This window comes from Phyllobates terribilis, unplaced genomic scaffold, assembly GCF_046119375.1.
Source record: "Phyllobates terribilis strain yellow unplaced genomic scaffold, ASM4611937v1 Scaffold_3__8_contigs__length_932513732, whole genome shotgun sequence".
Taxonomy (NCBI): Eukaryota; Metazoa; Chordata; class Amphibia; order Anura; family Dendrobatidae; genus Phyllobates; species Phyllobates terribilis.
Window position 1 is genome coordinate 351,517,575 of NW_027362763.1, and position 12,923 is coordinate 351,530,497.

At 40.3% G+C, this 12,923-nt stretch overlaps 1 protein-coding gene across 1 annotated transcript in view; it reads left to right on the forward strand.

The window, feature by feature from the left end:
- The window catches only part of LOC141259365 (solute carrier family 12 member 9-like), a 304,002-nt gene that overhangs the window by 132,149 nt on the left and 158,930 nt on the right, over positions 1-12,923 (forward strand). Inside the window, exon 7 of the mRNA XM_073675250.1 lies at positions 10,369-10,526. Within this exon, the coding sequence (XP_073531351.1) occupies positions 10,369-10,526 (158 nt within the window). The remainder of the gene's footprint in view (positions 1-10,368; positions 10,527-12,923) is intronic.

The following is a 12,923-nucleotide window of genomic DNA, read 5'->3' on the forward strand; positions in this document are numbered from 1 at the left end:
TGTTCTGTTGTAGGATGAAATTGGCTCTAATCAAGCGCTGTCCACAGGGTATGGCATTGCAGAATGGAGTGATAGCCTTCCTTATTCAAAATCCCATTTACCTTGTACAAAACTCCCACTTTACCAGCACCAAAGCAACCCCAGACCATGACATCACCTCCACCATGCTTGACTGATGGCGTCAGGCACTCTTCCAGCATCTTTTCAGTTGTTCTGCGTCTCACAAATGTTCTTTTGTGTGATCCAAACACCTCAAACTTTGATTCGTCTGTCCATAAAAATGTTTTTCAATCTTCCTCTCTCCAATGTCTGTGTTCTTTTGCCCATATTAATCTTTTCCTTTTATTAGCCAGTCTCAGATATGGCTTTTTCTTTGCCACTTTGCCCTGAAGGCCAGCAAAACTGGCGTTTTGCATGTACTATTTAATGAAGCTGCCAGTTGAGGAGCTGTGAGGCGTCGATTTCTCAAACTAGAGACCCTAATATACTTGTCTTGCTCAGTTGTGCAGCGGGACCCCCCACTTCTCTTTCTACACTGGTTAGAGCCTGTTTGTGCTCTTCTCTGAAGGGAGTAGTACACACCGTTGTAGGAAATCTTCAGTTTCTTGGCAATTTCTCAAATGGAATAGCCTTCATTTCTAAGAACAAGAATAGACTGGCGAGTTTCACATGAAAGTTCTCTTTTTCTGGCCATTTTCAGAGTTTCATAGAACAAACAAATGTAATGCTCCAGATTCTCAACTAGCTCAAAGGAAGGTCAATTTTATAGCTTCTCAAATCAGCCAAACCATTTTCAGCTGGGCTAATATACTTGTGCAAGGGTTTTCTAAACATCTATTAGCCTTCTTACACAGTTAGCAAACACAATGTACCATTAAAACACTGAATTGGTGGTTGTTGGAAATGGGCCTCTATACACCTATGTAGATATTGCATTAAAAACAAGACGTTTGCAGCTAGAATAGTCATTTACCACATTAACAATGTGTAGAGTGTATTTCTGATTGATTTAATGTTAGCTTCATTGAAAAAAAATGTGATTTTCTTACAAAAATAATGACATTTCTAAATGACCCCAAACTTTTGAACGGTAGTGTATATATATATGTGTGTGTGTGTGTGTGTGTATGTACACACACATTTATTATTATGGCAGATTGTTATGTGAAATAAGTGCTCATTCTCAGTAATAAGCTGAATCTCATGTGCGATCAGTTATGATTCCCTATATACTTCTTCTAAGTGTAATTCTAGGGATTCTTGTGTTAATAGTGTCATTGTATAGTCCTGTCGTGGAGTAAGCGTACAGACAGAAGAAATCTCCTGAGTGAGTGAAGTAAAATCCCCATTAAGTAAAGATCAGCTAGAATACAGCCATTCCTGTCACATCGCTTCAAGGCTGGCTGACTTTCATGCAGATAATCACAGGCTGTTTAACAGCTCTCGGTCGATAAAGTGACTTTACCATCAGCAAACTGCCGCATAAAGAAACAACAACATCACCTGGAGAGGGGGCTTAACGGAATATCAGGGGAGGCTTGAGACGGAGGTAGAGATGAAGGAAGACAGAGCTCAAATCATTTGTTCATTCTTTAGAAATGTCTTTTACAGACCCTCTCGCTTAGAGATGTGTGAGAGCGGAGTTTGCCAATTGTAGCAGAGCTGAATTTATCATTTACAGTGATATTACCCTGTGTTTTCTGTGGTTTTACATGAGCAGAATATTGGAAGCCGCGTATCAGAGTTTTCATGCCACCAAAGTAATACAAGACCGTAGACGTAAATATCCCACCAGCTCTGCTACATCTATACACCCACAGTCAATGGTTGTGGAGGGAAAACTGTACGTTAGTCTCTATAGCTATACACATGATGTATGGTCGTGTGACAACACTACATGACTGGTTAGAGGGACATAGCAAAACTAAAATTCTCATGCAAAATTTCATCCCAAGGGAAATCAGAGCAGCAAATGACTCCAATGAATAAATTATGAAGCTTTCCTTTCTGGACCACTATAAGGTGAATAGGAATGAGTCAGTGTCATGTAGAAAATTACATTGATATAAAAAAATACAAGGGAAAGGGGTCTTGGTCATGTACCCGTCATTCTTATATGGTGGGTAACTGTGAAATTAGCACTTTTCATTTATTTTTAGTTTTCATGAAAGGTTATGAAATAACAAAAAGCTAATTGACAATTTGTTATATGTCCTTCAGTAATTGGAAGAGAATAAAACTTCTTATGTCAGCAAAAGTTAAAACAATGTAAGCTGTAGGTGTAGGGGGATTCTGCTGCTTCCTTCCTGGAATCTGTATTTAGACCTACTAAATTAGTAGCGGTTACCAAACTCGTGGTAATCCTGCTGAATTCTGAATGTAGTGTCCTGTCCAAAGTCGGGAGAAGACCAGCAAAGAGATGAGTTTACAAAGATCTTTAGATGTGAGCTAATACCTGGGCAACTACTGTTATTACATAGGCAGTCCCATCTGGACATCCCTTTCTAACAGGAAGTCACCACAGAAATTTTCACAAGTTAGACATTTACTCACATTCAGATGCATTACTAGATATCTATACTGTAATATTTTTGACTGTCCCTTGCACAACAGCCTTTCATTACTATAACCTTAGATAGGACCTTCCACCACATTTTTCACGTTGAACAAGGCGGAATAAAACATTTTTTTATTTTTTTTTAATTTTATTATTGATCAGCATTGCAAAGTTATGATTTTTTTTAATATATTACAATACCTTATTTTGCTTCCTTTCTTCTTTCCTTACTTCAAAACATGCTGAAAGTGATGTTTTAACTTTCTAGTACATGCTCTTTTAGAAGCTGATTTTCTTACTCTGAAGGTTAGGGACAGGAGCAGAGAAGCTCACACAGGGAGAGTGTAAATAGTGTTTGAGTACGGATTCTTGCTAGAGCAGCAGTTCAAAGCAGCTTCTAAAAGACCAAGAGCTAGGCAGTTAAAAGAGCACTTTCTGCATGGTGTTTAAGAGAGAAGGAAGCCAAATAAGGTAATGAAATGTGTTATAAAGATTTATAGCTTTGCAAAGGCTGATCAATAATAAAATTAAAAAAAGCTTTGTTGCACTTTAACTTTCTCTCTAATCTCACAATTGTCACTTTACCACACACCCTCTAATTCCAAACATTTCCCACCTTATTCCTGACCTGCTGCAGACTCTGTATTCTCGAGTTGTTGGATCAGTTCTTCTCTTTTTGGCCAGTCATTTAATGTGTTTTGTGTCTGCTGGTTCCATTACTAAAACTTAACACGAATTACCAATACTCTATTCACTGTCTGTGAGTGGTGGTCATGCATTTGCACTACCTTTACATGCACACAGGACTTTGGGACCTTTTTTTCCCAGGATTGTCAGGGTCACCACTGATCACACATTTTTATCCTTTTCTGTGGATACTTTAAATTCCCCCTTTAAATCTTTCATTCATATCTCAATTCCACATTCTCACCACAGTCTGCCAATTTAAAAATCTAGCTCAACATATTTTCAGCCATCACAGCACCAGAGTTCTGTTCTGTACAGTTATAACTTGTCTAGAATACTGCAACACACTTTTCTATGAGAATACAGAAAATTTCTAACTCTCCTGTTTGATTTATTGACCTGTCTTCTTATCCAGTAAAAGCCATCTGTGACCATCTCTAGACTTTTTCTGTATTTTAGAGAACGCTCCCAAAAAAATGAAATTCAAATTCCTAACTAACAAGGCCCTGCCTAACCCTCCTCATAGCTTCTTTACTAGTATCGATATACACTCCCTCGCATTATGAGCTGTCAACTACCCTCCACCTGAACCAATGTAGCCTCCTTACAATCTCATCTATAAGACTTCCCTGGGATTCCCTGCCTCATGCTATGTGCCACTCTTATATCACCTTTTAGCACCAAGCTGCAACTGATGTTCCAACATCTCTAGAAATTGGAATTTTTGTGTAAATAGGGATACTCGGGTTAAGAAAAACATGGCTGATTTCTTTAAAAAAATATATAAAACCGTGCCTCACCTGTCATGTCAAGTTGTGTGTGGTATGACAGCTCAGCCATATTTATTTTAATGCAGTTGGGTTGCAATAACAAACACAACTATCATTGTCATTCATGTCGTTACTCCACAAAACCTGTTTCCACAGCTCCAGAGTTCAGTGGCGACTTTACATCACTCCATCTAACGGTTGGCATGGTGCTTGGTGATATAAGGCTTGTCTGCAGTTGCTTGGCCATGTGTAACCATGCCATGGAGCTACCGACACAGATTTTGTTTGTAACGGAGGATGTTTGGATTCTGCAGTCATTAAGTCAGCAGTTCGGGTTCTGGTCCCCGACCCAAATTTAGTCCAATGTTTGGTTCGGGTGCCAGAACTGTAACCGAACTTGAACCAGAACCCGAACCCCATTAAAAACTATGGAGACCTGAACTTTGGAGCAGGAAAAATCTCCCTCTCTCTGCAACGGACTCCCCCAGAACTCCGAACATTGCGTCAGACTTCCTAGAGAAGACTTCCTAAGTGTCCGGCACGAACCCCGAACTTTTAAGTTCAGGTTCGCTCATCTCTATTGGTAACTTTTATGCACTCAGCGACCCCGGTCTGTAACTTCACTTGGTCAACTTCATGGTTGAGTCGCTGTGGTTCCTAAATGCTTCCACCTTTCAATAACACCACTTACAGATGATCATGGGACATTTAGAAGGGTCTTGTTACATTGGTGGAATTCAGTGAGCTCTTTAGAACGACCCCTCCTTTCACAAATGTTAGTGAAGGCAGACTGCATTGCTCGGACTGGGTATTACAAAGCTGTTGCAACGGGCCTGAATTCAGTGATTAAGATGATCTTCCTATGCGTTTGTCCACATAATGTATATCAAGTGCTCTGCTTTCTGTGTCCATTGTCTGTACAGTATTGTCCTGAAGCGTGCGCCATTTCACTGCATGGGAAACAAGCTTTTCTTATTTACCTGCTCTTGGCTCCATCCAGCCAATGTTTATACAATGTAATTGGAATGAATGGCAATTGGGGTTTCAGTAATTATGTTGCACGCACAGTTTGGCAGTTGTGAGCGTTCCCATTTCCAGCCAGCTGGCTAACCTCATCTTGTTGTCATTAGACATCTCCTCCCAAGACTAGTAACTCTGTATTACCAGGGCCCGCTCCTGCCAGCTGGCTCCTGTCCATGACTGATGTTACTGTATTTATCTGTAAAAATAATATTCTCATAGATAGACATATAGATTAGTCCTGTGCAAATAATGGCTTCTTAATATACAGCCGCAATTAATAATCCCAGTTGTGCTTTATTGATGATGCCTCTAGCTCGGCAGGGTGATGGTACCGTGCTCCATAAAGAGGGTTAATTGGTAGATGAATAAAATGAGCGGACTTCCCTATGGCAGGACACGGACTGGTGCTTCCCGGACTCTATTTGGCAGTGATTGAATAATTGCGTTCATGTCAGGTCATTGGAGGGGCTTCATCTGGGATCTGCTTGCTTGTATCATTTTGAGTTGTTTCAATGTCATTTACTCGGCTGTCATTATAGTGGTCTCTGCCATTATTTTCCTGAATCAAATGGTGGGGGCCATATGATTCTCATCGTGTCATGAGTGGGTGGCAGAGGTGTTGGGGGAGGGGGCCTTTCACCCCCCCACCAGTTCCCAGCACTGGAAAGTGCACTCATAAATAACATTTATTTCTGCACTTTTGATTAAGAAGAAAGGGACTGAAATGCGTTACAATTATAGCTGTCACATCCTAATATCTTAATGCACAGCAATAATTCACCAACATTCAGGGACCTGTATGTGTCATTCATATTTATATTTCTGTTATGTGTAAAAGCCATAGTATTTTCCAGTATTTAACCGCTTACAGGAAAGGACCTTAATTTGGCTTCAATAGGTAATTTTCAGCTTTTATTTTAGTTTTGTTTCATGTCTTCTCTTATGGTATTTAGAAAGTAAAAGCCTGTATGTGTCCGTGTATTGGTTCTAATGGCAGAAAGTGCATTTCTGTATATACTGTACCTTGTACATTGTTTAAATAAGTCCCTTGAAGGATGGTGAAGCCTAATGGATGTGCTAAACCTTTACACTACCGGCTTACTGATCCACGAGCAAGCAGTCCCTGGAATGCAATTTAGTTTGCATTATTTTATGGGTAACTGTTAAAGGGAAAAGACCTAATTAAATCAGGTTTTCATGTTAAATATTTATAGTTTTTTTTTTAGAATTGCAGTATGTTTTAAGTATTTTTTATTTCATTAAATTTCTCATGACACCATGTATTATAAAACATTCTGAAAAATTGCAGTTTTCAAGGGAGTCTGTGAGAAAGTTTTTACTATGCAATCTGAGGACAGCACGAGGTAGGGGCTGAGACAGATTTCACTTGTTAGGCTGTGTGCAGTTGTTTCAATACAATGAATGTTTTATCACTTTCATGCTCCTTGGTTTGAACCCTTGAGCCTGCGTTTTGTGGTGGCATACACAGCAGACACCCGTTTTCTATGGGTGTTTAGGTTCTGTTATTCTGGCTGCAGTCTGTTTAGCATAACACAGGTGTTTTCATTTGTCTGCCCTATCACCTTTCGGGTGCGGCTTTATATTCTGTCCCTCTGCTGGCATTTCCTGCTGGTTATAGTTTTCTTGTGGATGTTCAGTCATTCTGCTGTAGCTTTCTTGCTGTTTCTGTTCTTTGCTCTGCTCGTAGCTTCTGTTTCTTTTTAGGAAGTAGGCCGCATATTTTCTAACAGTTAGTACTTCATACATTATTTTGTATTCCAAGGTTTATTTTACTTACTCTGGGATCTTTTCCTTTTTTCAGCACACTTTTTGTAGGGAAAGTGTGCCCTCCAGTTCTTTAGGAGGAACATGATGAGCTTGATGACCTTTTAGGCAGCATAGGTCCTAGTCGCCATCATCTAGTCTGTGGTTAGGGCTATCTCTGCTCATGCAGGAACCACTATGGACTGCGAGGTCAGGATCTCTAGTCTGTACAGGAACCGGCAGTTAGGCTGTGTGCCTACGATGCAGATTTAATGCGCTTCCGCAGCGCCATTTCCGCTGCGAAAACACATTAAAAACGCATGTTAAGTTGTGTGCCATGTTTCCCATTGCGGAAAAATCCGCAGCACTACCATTTCTTGTGCGTAAACGCGGCATTGACTTGCATTTTAAGAAGATTTGGCGAGTGCTACCTTTATGTCTTTTTCACTTTCCATGTCAATAGACAATATACATAGAGAGCTGTGGATTGGGTGGGGTTAGCTTCCTGACCTCTGCTACATGCTACTTTGATTGTATCACAACTGCCGCAACCAATAAACTAAGTGACACATTGCATAAAATATTACTGGTGATGTTACCCTTGTTACTTAAACTGACTGTACAGGAATCACATTCATATTTTCACCATTTAATCACGTTGTACTATTGCGCGCCTCTCACCAGCAATCGATGTTGCCTTCTCCTACAGCGCCATTATCTTTCTTACTTTACCTTTTATTAGTGTAATCACAACAATGCGTAAACTTTATTATAAAGACAGAATGCAGTTTGCCTAAGTGCACAAATCTTTACAATACATTTTTACTGCAGCTCTGAGCAAGATGATTTAAAGTTAAAATCATGAAACATCATATTGTATCATAGCGAAGACATGGGGGTCTGTAGTTCAGCATAGGATACTCATGATATAAAAGAGGGCAGCAATAATAGCAGAGCTGCTCATAGCCTAAACCAGTGTTTCCCAAACGCCATCCTCACGGCCCCCCACTGGTCATGTTTTCAGGATCACCTTAGTATTACACAGGTGATTGAAGTATCATCAGGAATTCTCTCACCTGTGTAATACTAAGGAGATCCTGAAAACATGACCAGTGGGGGGCCGTGAGGATGGCGTTTGGGAAACACTGGTTTAGGCTATGAGCAGCTCTGCTATTATTGCTGCCCTCTTTTATATCATGAGTATCCTATGCTGAACTACAGACCCCCATGTCTTCGCTATGATACAATATGATGTTTCATGATTTTAACTTTAAATCATCTTGCTCAGAGCTGCAGTAAAAATGTATTGTAAAGATTTGTGCACTTAGGCAAACTGCATTCTAAGTGCACAAATCTTTACAATACATTTTTACTGCAGCTCTGAGCAAGATGATTTAAAGTTAAAATCATGAAACATCATATTGTATCATAGCGAAGACATGGGGGTCTGTAGTTCAGCATAGGATACTCATGATATAAAAGAGGGCAGCAATAATAGCAGAGCTGCTCATAGCCTAAACCAGTGTTTCCCAAACGCCATCCTCACGGCCCCCCACTGGTCATGTTTTCAGGATCACCTTAGTATTACACAGGTGATTGAAGTATCATCAGGAATTCTCTCACCTGTGTAATACTAAGGAGATCCTGAAAACATGACCTGTGGGGGGCCGTGAGGATGGCGTTTGGGAAACACTGGCCTAAACAAATGGCATGTACAGGATACCATAGAGGCAATGCAATCAGCTGCTATGGACTAGTGGTGAAAGGGAGAATGGGTCTGTGCTGCTTCTCTTGCTTGCCCTGATGCCTTCATAGAAGCTGCAGTACCTGCTGTTGCCACTAGGATGAGTTATATCACTTCAGTTGGGTTCGCAGGGTTTTTACCCATCTGCTTTAATTCTTTTCATATGTCCAGTCGGTGCACAGAGGCATCATTGATGGTTTACGCACTGCTCATGTCACCTGTCTATGCGCCTGAGTAGATTGCTGCTGCAAAGAGCGCGTCCAAATCTGTTCCACTCAATGTGACCATGTCCTAAATATATGTATTCATGTGAATTGGAGCCCTGGTTGCTGTATGGAAAATCAGAGGCTGCATGCAGCTTCAGAGTTAGCAAAACCAGTCCAATTTTGATCAGCTAATTGCTGGAGCAGTTTTATTCTAAAGGCTCCCATACATATTAGACTAATGTCTGCCAAATCCACCAATATGGATTGTAATTGTTATTCTAATGTGTATTGAGACCACCAGAAGCTCAGCCAATTGATGATGTTGGGGGAAATAAGGATCCAGCATATCTGATTTCGGACTGCCAATCCTTTGTTGATCAGAGTGAGATCTCAGTGTTCTCCAATTCTCTCGGATGAGAAAGTAGAGAAAATTTTTTTCCCATCTTCTCCATTCTGTGAGGCCGCAGAAATCAGACTGCATTCAGAGTGCAGTCTGATTTTTTACAAGCACTCATTGACTTGCATGGCCCATAGTGATCCGAATATCAGATCAATCTCTAGCATGCAGCGATTTTTATCCTCAGACGGTTTCTGTTTGAGGAAAAAATCAGACATGTGCACGGCCCCATAGCATAACATTGGTCCAGGTGCGATCCGATGTTTTGTTGGATCCCACTTGGGCTAAAAATACTCTCATCTGCACCTACCCTAATGAGCACACAGTTTTAGAGCTGGAGTGTATGACTGTTGTACCAGACTATTTAGCAATAGCTTACAATCAGCATTCACATACAACCTCAAAGCTGACTTGTGATCAGACTATGCTGCTCGATGTAAAGCCAGCATTTTACATCTACAGGTCTATACTTGCTGAAAGAATACAACCGACACATAATTGATGATCAGTAATATTTATTAAAATATAAAATGTTCTATTCCACCTCCCCCTCGGAGCAGTAATTGTTTAGTGGCATTTTGGTTATAAGGAATACAGACATGTTGCTGTCATAGTCTGCCTGTACATTGAGCAACATGTTAAACTGACATGTGCGCTTTAATATATAATGTAGTTTTACAATAGCAATAATGCTTTCTTTAAGGAATAAATATGTAATTTTGGATTAGTGATAACTTGCTGATCGCTGAGGGTCAGACTGCTAGGACTCCCACTGATCCTAAACTCTGCTATACCCTGTCTGAATGGAGCGGAGGTCGAGCATGCACACTTCCACCTCATTTGTGGTCTTTGGTACTGCCAGAGATAGTCAAACGATGTCACATAGACAATGAATGAATGGAACGACTTCCAGTCTGTTCAGACAGGACATTGTAGAGCCCCGTTTTATTGATTACTGGGGGTCCCGTCAGTCAGATCCCCAGTGATCAGTAAGATATCACATCTTGGTACAAAGTCGTTAATGTATGAATATAACATAAATCTGCTATTTATATAATATGTTAGCAGTGAGTATTTCCATTACTGTGTCTGTGCGGGTTATATCAGCTGTCAGTTTACAGAGCTGCCAGTACTGTGTAGCATGAGGCAGATATCACATTATCATAAATTGTTGAACTCCTAGTAAATTCATTAAGCAATGCGGTTTTGTCTGTTTGCAGGATTCTGTTGCAGAATGACTACAGTTTCTTACGAGATATTAACGTCTGGCCTCCACTCATCATTATTGGAATCTGCTGCTCGACTCTTTCAGCTTCCATGAGTAACTTGATCGGAGCCTCCCGTATTCTGTATGCGCTGGCAAAGGACGAGTTGTTTGGTAAGTGCTTTCATGCAGAAGAGATACAAAATCCTATGTCATCATGAAGTATTCACGTAATACAGAAGCCACATATACAATGAAAGCCCTTGATATTTCTTACAGTCCTGCTCATTGTTATTGGCACCCATGAAGTTTAAGCACATATTGTGAAATTTCTCCTGAAAAAAATGAATCAAATGAAACAGTTTTTTTTGTATAGAGCACTTGTGTTAAATACAAAAGAGCAAATGATAAACAATAGTTTAAAACAAAAAAGAATGGGAGGGAAAAATAGAAAAACCTAAAGCTTGCTGTGTCACTGGTATTGGCACCCTTTACATTAATTTAGTATGGAAACACATTTTGACTCGCATGTGGTAAATCACAAAAGAGATTCTCCTGTCATTAATTGTCGGTGCCCATGTGACATGAATTAGCCAATGAATGATTACTTCAGTGTTTTAAAAAGCCACATGGTAGGCCCTGTTCCTTTGTCACGATGGTGAAGACAAAGAAGTTGTCTGAGGACATCAGGACTGCTATTATTAGCAAACACAAGACTTCCAAAGGGTATAAGGCCATCTCCAAAGACCTTGGTATCCTAATTGCAACAGTGCGCAATGTTATTAGGAAGTTTTCCAAGCATTGAACCGTCAAGAACCTCCCTGGACGTGGGAGAAAGGGGAAAATTGACAAGAAAAGTCTTTGAAGATTGGTGCGAATAGTGGAAAAATGTCAAACATCCAAAGGCTTGAAGGTTAACCTGGAACAGTCTGGGGTCTTGGTTTCAACATGTACCATATGCCACACACTAAACCAAGCAGAGCTTTATGGGCGAAGACCAAGGAAGAAACCCTTGCTGAAAAAAAAAACATAAAAAGGAGCGACTGATCTTTGCCAAAGAGTACCTTGACAAACCACAATCCTTCTGGGAAAATGTTCTGTGGACAGAGGAAACAAAAATAGAGCTTTTTGGGAATGCAAAGCAACAGTTCGTTTACAGACGACGCAATGAAGCTTATAAGGAAAAGAGCACCTTACCAACAGTTAAGCATGGTGGAGGATCTATGGGGTTGCATGTCCTACCCAATGTAAGAAAACTTGGCTTGAGTCGAAGATCATGGGTCCTCTAGCAAGACGATGACCCAAAGCGCGCATCCAAAAGTACACATGAATGGTTGAAAGAAAAAATGGACTGTATTTTAAAATGGCCAGCAATGAGTTCTGACCTCAATCCCATTGAAAATATTTGAGGTGAGCTGAAATCTGCCATTGGGAAGAAGAACCCTGCAAACATTCAAAAGCTTGAACAAACTGCAAAGGAAGAGTGGGAGAAAATTCCAGCTGAGAAGTACAAGAAGCTTATAGATGGCTACAAGAAACTTTTGGAGGCTGTCATCAATGCCAAAGGATGTGCAGCCAAGTATTAATTAGGGGTGCCTTTATTGCTGCACATTCTGTTTATTCTGTTTCTTCTTTGATGGAAGTTGAAAAACAATGTTTTATTGTTATATTACTTTGGACCACTAATTAAAAAATCCTGAAGATATAACTTTGGTACATATCCATTTATTTCTGAAGATATTGTACAGTCTATGAAAAAAATGAAGGGGTGCCAATAATGGTGAGCAGCACTGTATATAGACAAGTCCCAGTCATTTTGGCTGAAATTTCATTATATCACAATGCCTTTTATCAGCCTGCAGCTGGTGGTGTGTGCTTTACTACCATTCATTTATCATCGGGCAGTGTCTTTCCGTAATAGCAAGTAGTTCTTGGTGTTTAATAGCACCCAGTAATCTGTTCTTTCCATCTTTTGTGTCTTGTTTCTTTACACTAATTGAGTTTATTGCCTTGGTTTATTTTCCTGCGTAAGCTTGTTGTGTGCCATCGCTGTGCTTCTAGGAGAACTCACTGTTGAAATGTCTAGAATAAATGACTCTATAGCGCCACCTATTGGAAGCAGCAATCCTACAAGTCACAATCAACCCTTTAATGAGTCGTGCAATATGACATAGGATAATAGCCAAATCAGAATCTCAATTTGCTGACCCGGTGTTTCGGGCTGTTGGCCCTCGTCAATGCAAAGTATGAGAACTGATTTGGCTAGGTGAGAGGCTCTGGACTGAGGTCTAAGGGTAACGTTTCTCCTTGTGGAGAGTGACATGCGGGCTCTGGCATGCCAAGGTAAGGAGGCTTATTCACCGTGCATTGCTCCTCTGGGAAATTTAATTGCCAGAGATGAAGAGGACTTGAACTCTATAGCGCCACCTATTGGAAGCTGCAATCCTACAAGTTACAATCGACCCTTTAACGAGTCTTGCAATATGACTAAGGATAATAGCCAAATCAGAATCTCTTAGACCTTAAAATAAATGAGTAACTTTCAATACTTTACATTACTCAACTTGTGCT